At 37.2% G+C, this 21,579-nt stretch overlaps 1 protein-coding gene across 4 annotated transcripts in view; it reads right to left on the reverse strand.

Annotated features, from left to right (window-relative positions):
* CRACD (capping protein inhibiting regulator of actin dynamics) overlaps positions 1-21,579 on the reverse strand; it is a 110,190-nt gene that overhangs the window by 42,741 nt on the left and 45,870 nt on the right. For 2 of the 4 annotated variants that reach the window (XM_090139405.1, XM_090139406.1), the window contains exons 2-3: positions 13,944-14,084; positions 3,374-3,445 (exon numbers count right to left, since the gene is read on the reverse strand). In XM_090139405.1, the coding sequence (XP_089995531.1) occupies positions 3,374-3,398 (25 nt within the window). In that variant the 5' untranslated portion in view covers positions 3,399-3,445; positions 13,944-14,084. The remainder of the gene's footprint in view (positions 1-3,373; positions 3,446-13,943; positions 14,085-21,579) is intronic. The other 2 variants (XM_090139407.1, XM_031588613.2) reach the window with 2 other exon arrangements.

Here is a 21,579-nt window from a genome sequence, read left to right on the forward strand (position 1 = left end):
TGTGGGAACAAGAGCTTGAAACAGAAGTGCTCTGGGTACAGGCACTGATTAACTCAGTTGATTAACAGAACAAAAATAAGAGGAAAAAAAAAGTTTATAAAAATAATGAGTTTCTGTAATGTACCCAACTAGCACCTCTGCCTTATCCATTTTGAAGCTGAGATACTCTAAGTCATCTCAAAGCAAATCCAGGCTGAACTTCCTGAAATCTTCAGCACAGGACCATAGTTTCTGAATGATTTGTCAGATGCGAGCATGGCAACAATAGCAGTTGTTGCTTTGCATCACTAAATATAGAATGAGAAAACTAACATTTACAGCAAGAAGTCCTAACCCAAGAGCATAATTATGCCAGTGCTCTGTGCTGGCCTGCTGTCAGATCCTCAATGCCCTATTTCCAATGCATTTTCAGAAAAATACTGATGCTATACATGCCTATGCTAAGCTTGACGCTTGCTTAAACTGCAAAGTGAAAGTCCCAAGGCCATATGAGCAGTAACACTCACCAAGCACAGCCAGGAGAAAAAAAGCATTTAATTTATAGATACAAAATGACAGCACTGTCAGTAATACAAGGTAACTTTTTGCAATGTGCAAGTCAATCTTATGTTTCTCCAAACTCTTTGCCCCTCAATTTTTCATGTTATACGGAAGAAAGAAAAATTATTCTTGCCAGCTGTGAGGCAGGAACACACTTTAATGCCAGTCAATGCAGGACAACTTTTTCTTCAATATTTTTCTTCATAGACTTTGACTAAACCTCAAGGCAAAGTGTTTGTTCCAATTTTATTTAAATAAATCATTTAGAGTGAAATGGAAAGACTAGAAGCAGAAACCTCAGATGAGGCAAACTCTCCTAAAGACAGCATCACCCTTTGTAGCCTGGGTGAAAACACAATGCATACCTCACAGCAGGACAGGAATCCCAAATAGAAGCTCCAAAGACACCAGTCATGAGTAACTAATGCAGAAGATTCAGCAGCATCACTTGTACTCTAACAGAATGAACTCAAAATTGAAGAAGGGAGAGTGCAGACTTATTTTTGTTGTTATTTGGTTGGAGTCTTTTTGTGGTTTTTTTTGTTTCTTTGTTTGTTTAATAAACTAAAAACATCTTAGCTTTTAACTGTCTGCTGTGGTTAAAAGTAAGGTGGTTGTAAGCTCCTCAAGGTGCTGAAGGACAAGGGCAGAGCCTCCAAAGACTGATACGGGCTTTGTGCTAATGTGTTCTGAGGACATGACCTTTCTGTAAATAGCTGTGTTTCTCTGCCCTGCCTTCCTGGATCATGCCATCAGACCAGTAATGTTTGTCTGTACCTGTTCTCCAGGTTATCCCAAGCATCCTCTGTGGAGTCATTCTGGTTATTCTCCAGTGCCTAAACTAGCTGGGTCATTCCTGCTTTAGGCTATATTAAAAAAGGGACATACACTCTACCCTTTAGGCTAGAGAGAACATGTCATTTAGAGAAACAGCATTCCAGAGTAAGAATTAAATGCAGTTTGCTGTGGGATCAAAAACATAAAGAGACTGCATATTTGGAGTATGGAAATGAGATTTTTATCTCACTGTTGTATAAAGAACAAGTCAAGAAGTTTCCAAACAACACTGGGCAGAGATCTTTAATTAGTTCATAAAGCATATTACTGAAATAGAAATTTATTCATGTACCAAAGAAAAAGGTGCTCATTAATGGCATGTCATTAAGTGTAAGTTGCTTTTAATTAGTAAAAATTACTACAGGCTTGGCAAGATTGACTCAGACAAGAACTGCACCTAGGAGAGCGTCATATTCCTGACCGCAGTGAATCTGCTCAAACTACAGAGAAGAAATTTGAAATTCAGTCGTGACTCATGGGCACAGGTAGTCAGACCATGCATTCCAACCTGTCTGAACAAGCACTAGGAAGAAATTTTAACAAACACGTATATGAATGCCTTTGGTCTAAACGACTATGTTAATCAGAAGGAAAACTAAAGAAGTTTGAAAGCTTCACACAAATAAATTCTTTTCTTTGCACTGAATCGACACTGTACTCCCACTCATTCACAAAGGAAGTTAAGAGCTTCTTTATATTTCAAGCCCACTCTGTTTTTCTCAACAAAATATAAATGAAATGGCCGTGTGAATTATTAACAGATGTCATCAGAGAGCTAGCCAGGTATTTCAAACACTTTTATCTATTCATCCTACGTGAATTCCCTAATTGTGATTGCAAAATATGTTTTACTTCTTTCATAGTTTAAATCTATAATTAGAGCTGATCAAATAGCTTTTCAAGGAGTAAAAATTATTGTACATTCCTTCCTCTCTCTTTTCTTTTCCTGGTAGAAAACATTTTTCCTTTTCCCCATTTAATACCTTTCCAGTAGTGCAAGCTCATGCAGAGCATCACGCAGTCCAATGGAAACAGATATTATTTACTTCTGAATAGAAACAGATACAAACACAAAACCTGAAAACAGACTAAAGCTTTTGTCATGTTAAGATGTTAACCATTGGCTCAAGTCAAAAACAAATGCTGTTCATTATAAATATTTGGACAACCCCTCTCCCCATCACCAAAAACCCCCAAAACACAGCCAACAAAGAGGTGAACAGAAGGACACCACATTGATCCAGCACCATCAACTGCTTCAGAGCATGCTTGGTATTTACACATACATACAGATTTAATACTGCTTCAGTCCATTTACATCATTTAACTCAAATTCTGAATATGTCAAATAATCATTGCAAATCCAATGCAAGAAATAAAAATGAAATAGCATAAGTCAATATCAGTACAACTGGAAGATGATAATATGACAACTAATACAGATAAAAACTATTGAAATTACAGCTATAGTAGCAAGCTTTAAAAACAGCAACCTTTTTGACAACTTTGCAAAGGAATAGGATGATCCTCAATGAACACATTTTTCTATTAAGTTCAAAATTTAAATCCATAGATTTATAACTTTCATAAATTAGGACCATCTTAAAAGATAAAGTAAAGCACAGCATCTGACATAACAGAAAATGGGGGAGTCAAGTTTGTCACTGTAGTGCAGATAGTTCCCAGTGATGCTACAGGGAATTACCTGCAAAACTACAAGAACAGGATAACCTCTGAGGTTTGGATTTGACTCCACTGCATACACATGCTATTTGTTATGCCTGCCAAAAAATGGACAAAAGCAGCACGTACATTAGCAGCAGCTCCTGCTTAAAAACAATAAGCACAACACATCATCCCCTCAGCCAGCTCCCCAATGAAAGTACTTCAGACTAAGCCAAAAAAAAAAAAAAAAAAAACCAAAAAACTAACAGTGAGCTTTTGAATGACAGGACACCATGTGCTCCATAATCTACAGAACCAGCAAAGTACTTACAAGGTCTCTTAAATAAATTGATCATCCCTACAATTTCAGATGAAGTCAGAGAAACTCCAGACTTGATCTTCTCTGAGGAAGAAACAAAAGCCGTGAAATCACCAGAGGGAAGGGTTTGGCATTTTTTGTTTATTTTTAAGAGAATTGAAGGACAAATTGAACATGAAGGAAAGCGTGTAAAACAGCCCTGCAAATTAAGTAGAGCACATATTTCAGCATTATTTTTACTATATATTTTCCCTACTTTAAAGTCCTTCTCAAATAGTGGAAAATGTTTTTTCATGGAGGTTTAAACTAGCAAGAGCCAAAGTGATTTTAGATTTTTGGCTAGGACCTCCTGACCGATCTTTCACACAAAATGCACTTGCTACATTACTTTATACAACTGGTTTTTGCTCAAACCTCCCCAGCTACAAAGCCAAAAATAGCTTACCTTTTCTACAAGGGCAGAAAGGTAGATATCCAGAACACTATGCAACTCTTTACGGGTGCTGTAACACCAGCAGTTTTTAATAAGTCAGAAATTACCCTATGTTTTCAGCTTTTCAAGAACAATTAAATGTCAAAATCTACCATGAAACCTGGAGGCTGCGTTTTTCAAAAAAAAAACCAAAACTGTGCTAGACACTAGTATTTTCTCAAGCATCCTGTACATACCATGAAACAGAGACAAGTGTTAAGCAGTCTATAATATTGTCTATAATATTGTATAATATTGCAACAACGATGCAGATCCCTCCTGGAAAGCAATAAAATCTTGAATATAAGACCTAAAAAGACTTCATTACATAGTTCTCAATCAATACAGTCTAAGTCAAGACTACAGTACTTCTCCATATTCTGGATAAAACTTTGTATGGCTCCATTTGCAGAGGTGCCAGTCTTACAGATCTTTACAACTAGGATTTAAGCAAAAATCAGCATCATAAGGCCAGGTTCTCAGATACATAATTTGTCATAAACATAGGTGGTCTAATTTTCAAATCTCCTAGCACCCAAGTAACTTCAAATGCAGTAAAACTATCTGCATAAAATTCCTGTTTAGTATAGTCTTTTAAGTTCTTACATGAGGTTTGTTTAAAATCATGGCTTAAAATCTTTACCCAAAGATCAGCGATGGTAAGCAGTTCACATCCCAGAGGAGTTTAGACCAAAAAGTGCTTCACCTAAAATTCACCATCTAGAGAAAGATTGTACTTTCTCACTGTAAAACCAAAGTTTATGGTCATTTTCTGTTTTAAACAGTGGTTCTTAGCACTTTCATATCAATAGCAAAGGCTTTTGAGATCAGTAACAAAGTCCTCAGCAGAGGAGAATTTAAATTATTGAACACGTTGCATTCAACAAAATCTGATTAATTAAATCTCTCTCTGTAAATTCAATTAAACACAAATCATTCATTTATTTGAAGAAACATTTAAGAATCCCAAGCTGCTTAGCATCCACATTTTGGTAAGCAGTGAAAATACAGACACACAGATAATCATTTTCCCAAAGCACAGGTATACAAATGAAACTGAACTAAAACTGAGAGAAGATAAAAAGGCTGTAGCAATATCTTCCTTGTGCCTCTCTTCTGAGGCATCTTGTCAGGAGATATATAAAGACTTACGTGTAACAATGGCTTTAGTGGGGTTATTTTTGAGTTGTTTGTTTTTTCTTTTTAGGGACACATTTTATTTCATTAACGAAACATTTTCAGGAACCAGGAGAATGACTTTCAACCAATTTCATTTTTAATTAATAAGAGCTGAAAAAAAGGGAGAGAAAAGAAAACAGCTTTGGTCTAACAAAATGCATGACTTTTTGACCCATCTGAAAAGGGTCGCTTCCTGCACTCCAGCGTGTCACAAGATTCCCTGAAGCAAACACATCGCTTCACCTAGCCCACTCAAGCCTTTCTCCCCTGGCACTACATCCTATCAAGCATCCTGCTTAGTAGCCAGCAAGCCAGAATTAATTCACCGAGCTTACAATAAGGTTATGGATCATCAGAAAGGCCACATGACTGCCTGAGCAATCACTTCACAGGTCACAACTGAAGTCAACACCCTTGAATGTGTTCTGCAGCTATGCAAATCCTTTGCAATTTTATTATTTCATACACCATGACTGAGATCCAGCTTGAAGACCAACAGATGAACATAGTGAAAAGTCTAGGCATCAAGAGGTGGCTCTCAGAATGACTTTTGAATCTGGCATCAAATTTGGAGATGCATGAATAACCACGAAACAATCTCCTGGCCAAGGATAATTAGCACAGTATTTAATCATCCCACAAGTTTACCAGAAGACCTTCTGGAACAGCATCACTCAGACAACCACCATGAAGGCAAGCAGAGGACAATCCTACAAAAATAGGAACTACTCACCCTAACATCAGAATTACCTCAGCCACATCCAAACTACCTGCCACCAATGTCACAGCCTTTCCCCTCTAGGTGTTTAAGCAGCTAGAAAAACTGAAACACAAGCTTTTCTTATATATCAAAACATTAAATGCAAGAGGATTGAAAGATGAAGTGACAAAACTAAACTCTGCACAAAGTTCATTTTCCTGTTTAAAGCTTTTTTCCATTAACTTACATGAAAGCAGGTTTTAATAGTTGAAGAATGTATTGCAGTAGACATTTAAAAGGTCTCAGTTATTCCCCAGACAATTCAATTCATGTCAAATGCAAGAAGATTTTAGGCCCTATTTGTTTTTACATTTTTTTTGTGGAGAATAATTAAATAATGCACATCACTGAATTAGCAGTAATGACATTCATTGATGGCAAACTAAAATTTTGGCTCCCTCTCATGGGCTTATCTGTCTTCATATTGCATCTTATTTTGGATGCAACACGAAATTAAGGCAGTTGTTTTGCTAAAACTCTGCCATAAGTAACTGCAGATACTGATTTTTTATTTCTTGCTTTATTGCAAAAATTGTGCACCTTGCTGTCTTCTGTTATATACTACCTTAGATCTGTAGAGTATTAATGCAACCTTAGATTTGACACAGGCACTAGACCTTTAACTTATGAAACAGAAAGCTTACCTGATGGTTATACAGAAACCTATTCTACCAACTCAGTCCAATGCTTCAAGCTACATGCAGTCAGTGGAGAACAGTGGAGCAAGAAAGTGAAATCTAGCAAAAGAAAGTCACAGACAATGAACCAGGCAAAAATCACTTCACTGGATGCCAGGAAAGTTTCTGAATGGTGGTGAATGACATAAAATGGGGGGTGTATTATTTAGACAATTATTTAGACAATACATACCCCATGGGAACTACTGTCAGGTAACAAAGAGAGTTCTGGAGAACATAGTTGCAATCTTGTCTTTTATTTGTCCCTTAATTGCTGGAAGTCCAAATGGAAAAACTCCAGTCAATGTAAGAAATTTGATAATATTTGAAATAGAATATCACAACCCTCAATGGAAAAGAAGTATCTCTCATAATAATCAACATCCTTATACGTAAGTAAAGGTTGTAAGTGTTGCTTCTTACCTTAGTAAGCCACAAACTTTGTTTAATGTTTCAGCAGTATTATCTTATTGATGAGCAGCTAAATCTCAACTAAGTCATGCTGCCATGATTTTGACTTTTCAAAAGATTCTGGTACACAACTAGAGGAGAAATAAAGACACTAGAGCAGTAGAACTGAATAAATAGTGCTTCAAAACAGGAACTGATTTAGGAATAATGAGGTCACCTCATACCTCAACATATATGAATTTATTCTATTCATTCAAATAACTTCAAGTTCAGTAGTAGCCTCAGCATAAACTACCATACCATTTTAAAGAGACAGAAGCAACTTCAATATTTTGACCAATTAGGAAAAAAAGAACAGAAACCAATACTATCATGCGTTACTCTTCTGGTTCTCTTTTGGTTTCATAGATTAAAATAGAATTTAAGAGGGAGATAAATGTTCTTTCCCTCTTCATTCCTCCAAGGTAAAGACCCTTCATCCAAATGTGTGGTTGCAGCTCCAGATCATGGAACAACCACATTTGTGGTACTTCAGAAACCTCATCATGCCTCTCTTCACCTGCTCACAGAGCCAGTCAGTCATTGCTGTAGAGACAGCACAAAAGGTCCCCTTCTCTTCAGGCATTACCTTTTCTTACTCCATCTACCTACAGTCTCTTCTTTATTTAGCAAGGAAGAGATATGGTATTAGCTTCTTAGAAGCCTGTCAAGCTACCTAAAAGTAGCAATGCAGTGCCATAAGGTCCAGCAGTGCCAGTGTCAGGAATTCATAGGAGTATAGAGGAGAATGGCGGTGGGATGCAGGAAGGAAGAAGGTAGATATTCACATGTCTGAGTGTGAACAACTGACAAGGAGACAAGAAAGGAAGAGGAAAGAAAACTGAGGGATCTGCATAAGATTAAACCTGGTTGGACCTCTGTGGGATTGGTAATAGATGTGCAAAAAAAAATAAGAGGAGTGGGATTTGGGGGGAAAAGGGAACGTAAAAAGACCAGAGACCATGCTTTTCTGAAATAAAAAGTGAAGCAGTCAATATCTAATAAAAGAAAGTTCTAAGTGTCAAAATCTCTCAGAAAGCACGACCGCCTACTGTTGAAGCATGACACTGCTATCCCTAAAAGGGAATTGGTTTCTAAGTAGGAACAGATTGGAATCACTGACTCATCCACTCTGGGATTTTACAGCAAACTGACAAAGAACGAAAAGCTGGTGGAGGAGAAAAATAAGGAGGCAGGGGGGATTCAAACAAGATTAGTTAGACATGAATCCTAAATAAAGATTAATATCACTACCTTGTGGAACTGGGGACTTGTGAAAGTCAAGGTCATGAAATTAGCAGAAGGCAGGAAGTTCATGAGCCCATATGATGACATTTAAAGGAGCAACTTTCAGCAGTATTTCTACTCTTAACATTTACCATTACATATTCTTTCAGGCTTCTTGAAACTGTAACTGTCATTTATTGCAGGTATCTAAAAATTCCCTGCTTCCATTTCAGAATTATCAACCATCTCTTTTAATACAATAAGAAGATTTTTTTTTTTTCAAAATCGTTTACTATTTATACACTCAGCCAAAAGAGCCAGACACTCCTAAAAAAGGTCAATAGCTTGAGTCTGTCCTTTTGTACTAATAGGATAAACATCATTGGTAGAAATGGTCTTTACCAAACTACTGAACTGTTAATTAGATGACATAGATTACAAACACTTTAAAGCCAAAGAAAGCACTTATTTCTGCTTTTGTAATTAATGCTCAACACGGATCAGATTTCTTTGCAGATTGAATGGCATTTCAATCCTTTCAGGTATTTTTAATTTTATTTTTTCAAATTAAAATTTCCCCAAGAATGTTCAGTATTCCTTCATTCATTCAAATTCATACTCTCAACCAAATAAACTGTATTTTCTTCCATTTACAACTTTGTAAAGATATCACAAAGCCTATGTAATTTCCCATATGTACTTAATATGAATTAGAAGTTAATAAACTGTAGCTCTTTATGCTGCTGTGACAATCTTTTCAAGAAAGGAAAGCAAGGGACACATTACTAACTCAAATCCTGCTAATAAAAAACTTGTAATTCAGATTTCCTTTAAATGTACTTGGAACTTGACAGGTCAAGCAATCAAATATACTCCACATAGTCTAAGAAAGACATTGGGAGAGTCATCTGGATTAAGGAGAATTTGCAGGACCAGCCTGGTCAGCTCTATGACTTTCAGACACAGGCAGAAACAGATTATTTGTGATAATTTATGAGGAAGAAACCTGTTTCCTCTGTAAATAAAATGACAATGTATTAATTGTCAACCAAAACACCAAATAATTTTTACAGTACTTGAATCATCAATACCCATTATCTCAGGGTGAACATTTGGTCAGTATCCCTTTCAGCTGTAGCCATGCTTTTATATGTTTTTTGGTTTTGTTTGTCTTTTTCCAAATATTACTGAAAGAATAAGTATAGCACAACTCATTTAAGGCCAGACTGGATGGAGCCCTGGGCAGCTTGGTCTAGTATTAAATGTGGAGGTTGGTGGCCCTGCATGTGGCAGGGGGGTTGGAGATTCATGATCCTTGAGGTCCCTTCCAACCCTGGCCATTCTATGATTCTGTGATTCATTTGCATAACCACTGAGTTCATGAAATCAAGCAAGAGTTTAAGCTTTTCTTATTTTTAAATCAATGTTCTTGCAATAAAATGCCTTGTATTTTAGGCTTCTTTGGAATTGGGCAGCATTAGTAAAATTGTGAGGGTACAGGAGTTGTTACATGATTAAATCTTTAATAAATGAAGATTACAGTTGTAGCAGGACTAATGAGTTGCACCTCCAGTGAATCATAGTTCTGCAATAAGAGAGTCACATTGTGCAGAATACATTTTCCACCTGTCTGCATTTCTTCCTTTGACCACTAATTGGAACAGCTAACAGTGTTATATATTTATACAATATGTAACATTACTTCTATCATAAGAAATATTTTAAACAGTATATCCAGAATTTCTATTTAGCACAACAAATAAAAACAGCGCTGTACACAAATACTAAATTAAAGTGTAATAGTGTTGAAGAGTATTATAGCATAAAACTCTGCATTAACTACCTAAATCCTGTAGAACTGGAAGGAAACCTTTTTAAAGAAAATTATTTTCTTCAAATTACATCCTCTAGTTGGGTGTTTTCTATACTTTAAGTTTCATCAAGTAGTAAACAACTACATTAACATGCTCAGAGACACTTTTACTGTCTATGTTATATAGGAACATTATAATAGTAGATTATACTTTCCAGATCTAACAAAAAAAAAATCATTTAAAATTACAGCATTGTCCTTCTGAAAAAAATATAGTCAAACCAAAATAACAGCTTAAAAACATCCTGAGAAGCTTTTCTAGCGAAACTTGCCTGAGGACTGAACACTTTTTACTTTCACATCATCTTCAGAATCATTCCTTTTTGAGGAATAAATCTTTCTTTACACAATAACAATGCTCCATGAGAAAAACAAAAAAAGATTATGATTCAAACTAGCGCTATGTTATAGATTTACCCTCAACTACATCATCAAAAATCAGTGATCTGAGCAGGACCCTTCAATGAAAAACATTAACCAGCCATACTAGGAGAGTTCAGCTGCCCTTACTGCTTAAATGCTTAAAGACAGTGGAGCTGAAGAATGAACTTGCCTCAAAGACACCTCTGCCTACTGCCAGTTCAGGGCAGTGCAAATCTGTAGGAAGAACACGGTGTGCAGTGAAACAAAGTAAAAATAGCAAAGGATGCATGGACAACTCCACAGAAGTCATGCAAGTCTTTTTTCCTTTCAACTGAGAAATTCACTTAGATGGAAGCTGGATAGCCACAGGGAGCTTGTGTGGGAATCTATCTTGTGATATTAAATTTGAGAAGACAACCAATTCATCCACATTTCACAGATTTTCAAATTGAAGCTTATTCCAATTACCACTCAAATTCATTGCAATTGTAAGTCCAGAAATACAGAAAATGAATCATGAAGAAATGCTACGACATTATGCTGACCACAACAAGGTGTCTGTCTTCTTGGTAGGACCTATTTACTAAAATGAGGAAATAAATTATTTGCACAGCTGATTAACTCATAGTGATTCATTTAATTAAATCCTTGTAGTTTGTGCTTTCACTGAAGTGACTTAAAGTTCACAGTTGACTGAAACCACAGTCATCAGTTACTGTAAGAAAGAAATCTTTATTGGGTAAACAAGAAGAATGAGGAATGCAAAATACAGAAAACAAATTAACAGAATAAAGGAAAAAAAAACAGCTTTGAATGATACAAATGAAATCAGAAAATTTAATAGAGCAAAAAAAACCAGGTTTTCCTATTCTCCTAGTTATTTCAAAGATGAAAACAAAAAAAGCCACATCTTGAAGAAAAACTGAAGCCTTTGGAGAGCCAGAAGAGAATAACCAATAAGTATTAGTCTGAAGATTAACATTTTAACCTGGAAAATGTGAAATGACAGAAGGAGCTAGTGAAATAGTATGTACAAGGGCTGCTTCAAAAGTAATGCCTCCTGTTTCGCTATGTGGGCCCACAATGTTAGAGATGGGTGCAGGTGATATGGCAGCAGAGGTTGAACCTTCCAACCAATATCCCATTACATTCTGTTGCTGTGTGACAGACGGCAGCAGAGGAGAAGTCTAACAAAATGGCATCTGACATGGAAGTGCAGATGAAACAAAGGTGTGTCACTGAATTCCTTCCACGTGGAAAAAAAAATGCACCCACTGACATTCAATGCTTTCTGAATGTTTTTATGGAGGCCAATTAGTAGATGTTAAATCCCATATGAAGGAATGCAACAACGTGGACAAAGGAAATGAGCAGTTGTTCTAAAACAAAAGTAACTTGACATCTAATTGGAACTAGAAGATCTTTAAAGTCCCTCACAACCCAAGCCATTCTATGAGTTGATGATGTTAGCATGGTGATGCGCTGGATGCTACATTTCACAATTTGCAATAGTGTATCACTTCTGCTGCTGCAGATCTTTATGAGCGTAGCACTGTTGTTCACTGGAGCAAAAACACACAACTAATGGTGGTGACTATGTCAAAAAAGAGTGTTTTGCAGCTGAGAATTTGCTGTATCAAACAGTGTTGTTGTTCTCTTTGTATCTGTTGTAGTTTCCACAGAGCATTACTTTTGGAGCAACCTATGTGTTTAATGAAGTATTTTAGTTCAATAAACTTGTTAAAAAATTGACTAACACATTTACAAATCATTTACAACAAAATAAGCTATATGAATAAGCAAAAACCACTACTCATAGTACAAATCATTTCCTATTAAAGTTTTGATTCTGTTTTCTGTGGCAGAAAAGAATATTCTAACACAGGACATATGGGTGTAGGTTATAAAAGAACACTGATAGACTGTGGAGAAAAAAAAAAAAGCTAGCTTTACTTCTCTTGGAATAAAAAATATGTGCAAATACTATACAGAAATGTATGACTTGCATACTTAATTTACAAAATTCACATTAGACAATCTTAAGATGGTACTATAACTGACCACTCTCATACTGCTCTTCAAATACTCATTTGTTAAGCAATGTGTATTGTACCAAGGCTTAGCAAAGTGAAAAATGTGCTTTTTGAGAACTGCTGTATTGCATGCATAAATTAAGTCTATCAGAAGGAAACAGAAGGTAGCTCAGAACCTATCCTCCTTAGACACAACCATCATGCAAACATGAGGTTAGAGAGAGCAGGCAGGAAGCATCCTGCATTGACAGAGTAGCACACTTTGCATCTTCCTGTTTTGAAAAAGTAAGAAAATACCCTACCTATGTTACATTAACAGAAAACAGCTGACCATTTAAGGAAAGCTGCCAATGAAATCTTCCTATCATTCATTCTCTTTCCACATACCACACCAGTCAAACATACATTTTCACATAACATTCACAAGTAAGTCAGGACAAGAATCTTTTTCAATTTATATAATAATATTGGTTAGACAGGACAGATTTTCCAAGTAACGTGAGTAACTGCGAACAACAGAGTCAACATTTTTTGTAAAAAAAAAAAAAAAAAAAAATAGCATCTCTACATCAGATAAACACTGAACCCAGTTTTACAGAAATGCAGAGTGCTTGAACAGTACATGCTAAATGCTGGACAGAATTTTACAACAAAATTTTGACCAGAGCTGCCTCTACAGCTAGAGTAAGATCACGATAGCTTTTGTACTGCCTTATCTTCACACTGACTCAACGGATGAAGTTACTGATGAATATGTTTGCCCCACATTCCAAAGTGAATGCTCTCGGAAGAAGTCATTACCTATCATTCACAATTCCAGAATTCTTCTGAAGCAAAAAAATAAAACAAAATAAAATAATAAAACAAATAAAAATAAAATGATTACGATAATAATGACAATAACATGATCTGAATGGACAAACCCTTTGCTGCTGTCATTCCACTTTCAGAGGAAACATGCACAATTCATTATGTTTTCGGCATCTTCCTGTACTCTTTAGAACTGAAGCATCTAAGGAAGCCGAATTGTAAATAGTTCACAAATAACCAATCAATCAGAAATCTTGCAGAAATTAAAATATTACAGATCTGATCTGGTAAAAGCCTAAATGCACTAATTCCCAGTGGTAGCATTCTGCAAACACGCTGTATTTCCCAAAACATCTCTCTTGGCAACATGAGAGCTGCTTAGTAGGCTGGAGACTATGTATATCTTTGCATGACTTCAGTGATTGAAATTAAATATTTGCTGTTGTGTGTAGTGGGTGTTTGTTTGTTTTCCCCTAAAAAAATGCACAAAAAGCAGAGAATAGTTTGGAGTACAGTAACACATACATTACATTCTTCCTTTAATATGATAATGTTCTTTTTCTGTTATATAAGTTAGAGCACACAGGTTAAAATACAAACTTCAGTATTCAATTATTATCTGCATTTTCACTTCAACTTGATGTTAACTGAAGACATCACTTACAGTGATCAGCACAAAATTTGCTGGGAAAAAAAAAAACCCAACACTAAAGGATCAGCAGAAAAATGTTCCCTTACCTTTTTTAAGATGGGGTGTGACGTTCTATATTTTCACACACTTCCTTCTTCTCTCAAATAGGGATTTTTCTTTAATGAAAGCGATCAGAAAGTAGAATATGCTGCTAAGGACATGTGGTTAACATTCTTCTCCCACACTGTCTAGGTAAAAGGGGGAAAGAAAGAATGTTAATTCACGTTTTTGAGATCAGACTTTTTTTTTTGCTTTCTTTCATTTAGGGGTTCTTATAAGCTCAGCATTTCCTGCCTGCCATGTCTTTTGTAAACAGTCTGAGATGTTGCAGTCAAAAACAAAACAAAAACAACCAAACCAGAGAAAGACAGAAAGATATTGCAATAAGAGAAATTTTCATTAGTTTCAGATTTCCCTCTGAGAGTTTCATACAAAATGTTCTCTTTAACCTTTCTAACTACTGAAATAGCAACTTTCTTATGTTTCCTCCCAAACAGTCATAAACTGCGATTCTAACTCAATTATTTTTCATGAAAAATATGACAATGGTTTTACTGTAGTTTTGGTTGAAATAAAAATGTGGTATCTGACTCCAGTTATTCCTTTTGAGGAACTAACAACTTCCAAAAATTAAAATGAGAACTTACTGTAACTTTGATTTTCATCCAACTACAGTATGTCAAATGAGTTTTAAATATTCTTCCAGTAAAAAGTATGGAATACTTTTTTAACAAAAAAATTTCTTACTATAAAATAATCAAACTATAGTAATCTATTCAATACAGTAATCTGTGAAAGAAGAAACATTTAAACAGACTAACAGAAATTGTAAAATTGCACAAAGCTGAACTATTATTTTAACAAATTTTTATTTTGTTTTCACTAGGCTTTTAGTTTTGCACTGAAAAAGTTTGAAACTAACTTTTTAAATTTAAGTAAAACCATGCTCTTGAAGTTTTCTTAGAAGTATTTTGGCTTTTATTAGGGCATTGTTGCTGTCAGATGAAGTTCCCAGGGACTATAAAAAGGGAAACATCACTCCCATCTACAAGAAGAGGAGGGAGGACGACCCAGGGAACTACAGGCTGGTGGGCCTCACCTCTGTGCCTGGGAAGATCATGGAACAGATCCTTTTGGAAAACATGTTAAGGCACGTGAGGGACAAGTGGATGATCTGAGACAGCCAATATGGCTTCATCAAGGGAAGGCTGTGCCTAAACAATCTGGTGGCCTTCTATGATGAAGTGACAGCACTGGTAGACAAACAGAAGGTAACTAATGTCACGTACTTGGACTTCTACAAGGCCTTTTATGTGGTCCCCCACCATATCCTTATCTCTAAATTTGAAAGAGATGGATTTGAAGGGTGGACTATTTGGTCAATAAAGAATTCGTTGAAAGGTCACAGTAGGAGTGTTGTGGTCAATGGCTCTATGTGCAGGTGGAGGCTGATTACGAGTGGTGTCCCTCAGGGGTCCATCTTGGGACCAGTACTCTTTAACATCTTTATCAATGACATAGATGATGGGATTGAATGCATTGAGTGCACCCTCATCAAATTTGCTGATGACACCAAGCTGAGTGGTGCAGAAGGAAGGAATACCATCCAGAGGCACCTCGATAAACTCAAAAAGTGGGCCCTTCTGAACCTACTGAGGTTCAACAAAGCAAAGTGAAAGGTTTTGTACTTGGATCAAAGTAATCCCAGTTATGTATGCAAACTGGGAGAACAACTCCTTGAGAGTAGCTCTGCTGAAGAGGACTTAGGTGTCCTGGTCGAAGAAAAACTAAGCATGAGCCAGCAGTGCATGCCTGCAGCTAGGAAGGTCAGTAGTATCCTAAATTACATCAAAAGAGGAGTGGCCAGCAGGGACAGGGAGGTGATTGTCCCCCTCCGTTCTGCTCTCATGAGGCCCCAGTTGGAATACTGTGTTCAAGTCTGGGGCCCCCAGCACAGGAAAGTTGTGGAGCTTTTAGAGAGGGTCCAGAGGAGGGCCATGAAGATGATCCAAGAGCTGCAGCACTTCCCCCGTGAGGACAGGCTGAAGGAACCAGGTTTGTTCAGCCTAGAAAAGAGAAGGCTGTGGGAAGACTTCATTGCAGCCTTCCAATACTTAAAGGGAGTTTATGAACATGAGGGAAATCAACGTTTTACAGGGATAGGATAAAGGGGAATTGTTTTAAACTAAAGAAAAGAAGATTTGGATTAGATGACACAGGGAATTCTTTTTTTACTTAGTGTGGTGCTAGAACAGGCTGCCCAGAGAGGTTATGGATGCCCAGTCCCTGGATGTGTTTAAGGCCAGGTTGGATGGGGCCCTGGGCAATCTGATATTGTACTTAATCTAGCAGCTGGCAATCCTGCCTGTGGCAAGGGGGTTGGAACTTGATAATCCTTGAGGTCCCTTCCAACCCAAGCCATTCTGTGATTGTTAGCTTCCATTTGCATACAACTAAAAATAACTGAGTATCAGACAGACGTTTTATAGCATCTACCCTATACTTATACTGCATTAAATAGTATTTCTTATATTCATTCACACAATTACTTGTATCCTCAGGCAGCTACAAATAAGAGTATTTTGTAGGAACAACATGATAAAAAAATCACAGAATCATAGAACTGCAGGGGTTGGAAGTGACCTCAAGAGATCCTCGAGTTCAGCTCCCTTGCTAAACCAGATACTCTACAATAGGTCCTCAAGTAGGCATCCAGATGGATCTTGAATATCTTCACAGAAAGAGATCCCACAGCCTCTCTGGGCCACCTGTTCCAGTTCTCCATCACCCTTACAATAAAGCAGTTCTGTCACATGTTAGTATGGAACTTCCTACATTCAAGTTTTAGGCCATTACTGTTTGTCATATTGCTACACATCACCAAGAGCAGCCTCATCCATTTGCCTCCCACCTCTCTTTAGATATTTATAAACATTTATCAGATCCTCTCTCAATTTTCTTTTCCCTAAGCTGAACAGACCCAGGTTACTCAGTCTTTCCTCGTACAGGAGATGCTCCAGGCCCTTTATCATCCTTGTGGCCCTCCACTGGACACCTTCTAGGAGATCCCTGTCTTTTTTGAACTGGGGAGCTCGGAACAGAACACAGTAGTCTAAATGGCCTCAGCAGGGCAGAGTAGATGGGGAGAATTGCCTCCCTCAACCTGGCCACACTCTTTTTAATGCACCCCAGAATACCACTGGCCTTCTTAGTCACAAGAATGATGCTCCGATCCATGAGACAGGGCTGCAGCAATTCAAACAGAAGAGCTTGCCAACAGCTTGTGAGCATCAAACTGTGGAATTCTTAGCCTCAGTATTCAGCTGCTGCTGAAGTTCACAAGGCTGAGTGTGCAAGTGGATGCTCTCAGGATGCCAGGACATGAATACTGGAAATCAGTGCTGATCCTATAGAAAACGTATGTGAAGGTGGAGGCAAGGTCAGCTCAAGCTGAGAAATGACACATTACTGCTCTGTTGACTGACTCCACACTACTCGTAACATTCAAGATGTATTCAAGGTGTGAATAGAACATGAAAAAACATCATGAAAACATCCTGAGCTCATCAGTCCAAATTAAAATAAAAAAGTACTCATATGCTGTGACAAACTGTGAAAGTCTCAATCTGCTGATAGTTGTGAATAACCAGGAACTCCAGATGTTAAAAATCTCATATATGCACATCAGCTTCAGATCTAAGTTCCACACAGTGAATCAGAACTGCTCCCTTGTTTACAGACACAAAATGCAGTAATGAGATGTCATGGTTTTGTGATTTTTGGTTTTCAGTATTCCACATCATAACATCATTTGGGGCACTGGGAGTTTAACTGTTAATGCTCAAGTTCTGGGCACCTGCCCAAAAGAGAAGAACAACTACATTCCCCAGGGGACTTTGCAGTCAGAGAGAGGAGATATAACTCCTGGCAAGGTCACCTGATGCGCTCTTCTTCGTCAGCTTCTTCATCAGCTCTCCTCCTGTCTCCCTGCTGCTCAACTGCAACTGGACTGTGCATCTCACCTCAGTGTTATGGTGAGACCTATCCACCTTTTGGACATTCTCTCTCTCACTATATTTGATTTATTAGCTTCAATTCTAATTGTATTGTATTATAGTGTGTTATCTTGCATTTGGATACTATATTTAGTCAATTAGTTTGTTTCTCCTCAGATCGTTGCCACTGTTTTTAATTATTTTTGGGTTCCCTGTTCCCTTTTTCCAGAGGCGTGGATTTTGCAAAATCCCTCCACCCCCCCCCTAGTCTCGGAACTGGGCCAACCAGCCCATAAACCATTGACATGAGAAGACAACACGCAACAGTTTGAGCATGGAAAGTTTGTGACCTACAAGAGCATATCAGGCCAACATTGTTCTAGCAAAACAGGCAGAAATCTACTCATTTTTCATCAGAAAATACCTCCTTCTCGCCAATAATTAATTGTCAACCCAAAGACTTCTGCTAGTTTTTATCTGTAAATCCTGCATGCAACCAAAATCCATTTCCAGAACAGACTCTCCAACATCCCTATCCTGCAGACATAACGTAGCTGCTGCAGTAGATAGGCTTTCAGTGGAGCTGGCTGCTAATTTCATGTTTCCCTGACCTTCCTGCAACTGACTTATTTATGCTGATGGCTGTGGCACAGCAGGCCCCAGGAGGCGAATGCACCTGCAGTAAGCAAGAGGTTGTGGGTTCACTACTTTGTATGCATCTCAAGGGAAGCAGTAAATCTATAAATGGCTGGCATAACATGGAGTCAGTTTTCATTCAGTTGGTTAAGGTTTTGAGGGATGTGAGCAACGGACCAGTCTCTGAACTAGTTTATTGTTCTTGAAAATCAGAATCTGGAGTACTCTGTGCTCCTAGGGTTAATATAGACTTCTACTGCTCCAGGTTAAAGGAAAAGAAAAAAAATGATGTTTGCTAGCAAGCTCATGAAGCATTCCAGCAGATTAAAAAAAAAAAAAAATTCTTCCTTATGTTTAATAGCATTCTTTTATCCTCTCAGGGGAAGAAGTGGATACAGGTATATACAGAAACATTTTGATGAAAAGGAAATTCCAGCAGGCAGTCTAGAAGGGAAGACTTGGTCCTTGAAAGATTACTTCAGGAAACTATTCTACTCAACATCTTTCTAAAGCAGTAGTAAAATTCTGTGCAATGTTAAAAATATATATTTCTAGTGTAGAAAGTTAAGTAGATGCATACTCTGCATAAAGTTAAGAAAAAAATCACTGCATCCCACAGTAATAAGTAGCACCCAGCAGCAATGAGGTCAGGCATCAGCATCCATGAAAACTCTAACCAGAATGGAAATCAGGAAAGAAAAAGTTGCTTCAGTTTCTCAAGCTGTTGTTGGAGGTCAGAGAGCATTATATTCTCATTTTACAATCCACACTTTACCTCAAGAAATAATAATAGTACAAAACTACAGAACAGAACAAGGCCATTATAAAAGCAGTTCCCTGAAAATAGCTACCATAGTACTAGATTTACAAATGGTAAACTGATTGACTGGTTTATTTACAGCTTCTCAGACAATAGTTGCTCATAGTCCAGAGAGCTGTTATTTTGCCATGCAGCACAAGACTAGTAGGCAAGTCAGCATGTCAAGCCATCAAATATTCATATTAGCAAAGGGCTCTCCTCTACCTTCCACCCCTGTCTATAAATACCCATTCATATCAACAAATTCTGTTTTACTAAGAGCATATGCCTACTTCTCAGCATAGCTGAGTAAAGCTATTTATTCCAAGAGGAAAATAATAGCATCACTAGGTAAATATAACTGTCCTTTCTCACACTACTTTCTTTCCAATGCAAAAGAAGCTTCTAATTTAAAGGAGAATAAAAAATATATATATTTATCATCAAACAGAGAATGCCAATATTAACAACTCCCTAAAAAAAAAAAAAAAAAAAAAAAAAAAAAAAAAAAAAGCAGTAGAACACAGATATCTTTCAGTTTAAATAGTGAAAATTGTGAGTCTGTTTCTTATCACAAGGAAGATGATCTCTCTAAGAAGTGCATGTTTTCTGTAGAACCTGGAAGATCATTCTACGCTAGAAACAGTGTCGGCCCATTTAAAAACTGTGGTTTCTCAAATCAATTTTAATAAAATAACTATCACACAAATTATTTTACACACCTATAAAAATATAGAAAAATCAACCTATTTCTTTAGACTACTTAATTCATGAAATCTTGCCATGAGTTGTTAGCTATGAAAAGCAGCAGAGTTCAGAAAAGCACTTCTGGCATAGTCAGATTTAGGAAACAAGTTAGTAATATGATACAAGCTTTATTAATAACTTGTAATAAATTTTGATACTAAATTTAGTTTGTAAACTAAAAACAAAACCGAAGAACGTCACACATTTCCTTGGTGGTCAGTACATTTATTTCTCCACTTTTGAAACTGAGATGTCTTTGTGTTGCACATCACACTATTTCATTGCTTTGTATTCCTGTCTCTGACAATGCATCTCTTAGCATTTGCAAATGCTAAGAGAATAAACAGCCTCTTGAGATCCTATTTCCATTTTTATCACTGACCCAAACTTGAGTTTGACTCTCCAGTCTCTCTCAGGCCAACTACTGAGAGAACACAAGCCCCAGACATTCATGTATGCATGTGCAAATACACAGATAGAGGTGCGGAAATACTTGCTCAAGCTAGCAGCATACATTTTCCCTATAAGGGATGAAATACCAGGTTCAGTTCATCTAACTTTGTTTTCTTCCCTGAGTCTGCTTACACTCAAATAGTTCAAACCCCAATCTCCTTACTCCAAATACCACGGTGCATTTAAAGAAAATAATAGCCAACAGATATGATCTGACCTGCCCTTTCCTAGTTTTCTGCAAGATACCTAGGTTTTTAACAAAGTGCTTTTGAAAATCATCAAAGCGAATTCTACTTCAAAAGGAGCTACCATCATACTAATGGGTGTACCTCTCCTTTCCATCCAAACATAGATGGCAAATCATGCCCTTGCTACACATGCAGGAAATAACAACTAAACAGGTTGGACAACTTGTGCTCTCCCTTCTCAGCCAAAATTACATTTTTATGCACTTTCTTGAAAGACAAGCAAGAACCCAAAGGTTCAGAACTAGTATTTAAACGCACTACGAATAGCACAAAATGTAAAAGTCATGGTTAATAAATCATCTCCCAAAGAAGAGTGCATGAATCCCGGGATAAGCTGCTTAGGCAACTTAGCACATCTGTTATCATCGGTATGTATCATGTCCTGAAATTATAAGACCTCATAAAATATAATTTAATTCATGTAACTGCTAGGAGATTGGGAAAAAATATAAGCAGCAAAAATGGTCAATTGTCAGTTTTCAATACCAGTACTGGTCAAAGGGGGGGATCCCAGATCTCCTTGCTTTGCCTTGCAAGAAACCCTCTTCTGAGGTGCAAACCCACATAAGAAAACTAAGAAGGAAAAAAAAAACAAAACAAACAAAACACAAAGAAGATCTGAGCTCACTTTCAGTCATATTCCACAAGCCAGTATGGCTCAATAATACCTACAAGGACACATAATAATCTAGAAAAAAGAGTATTAAGATGGAGCCAGGCTCTTTTCTGTGGTGCTCAATGAGAGGACAAGAGGCAGTGGGCACAAACTGGAACACAGGAGGCTCCCTACGAATATCAGGAAATG

This window comes from Phasianus colchicus, chromosome 4 (genome assembly GCF_987193195.1).
Source record: "Phasianus colchicus chromosome 4, bPhaCol1.hap1.1, whole genome shotgun sequence".
Taxonomy (NCBI): domain Eukaryota; kingdom Metazoa; phylum Chordata; class Aves; order Galliformes; family Phasianidae; genus Phasianus; species Phasianus colchicus.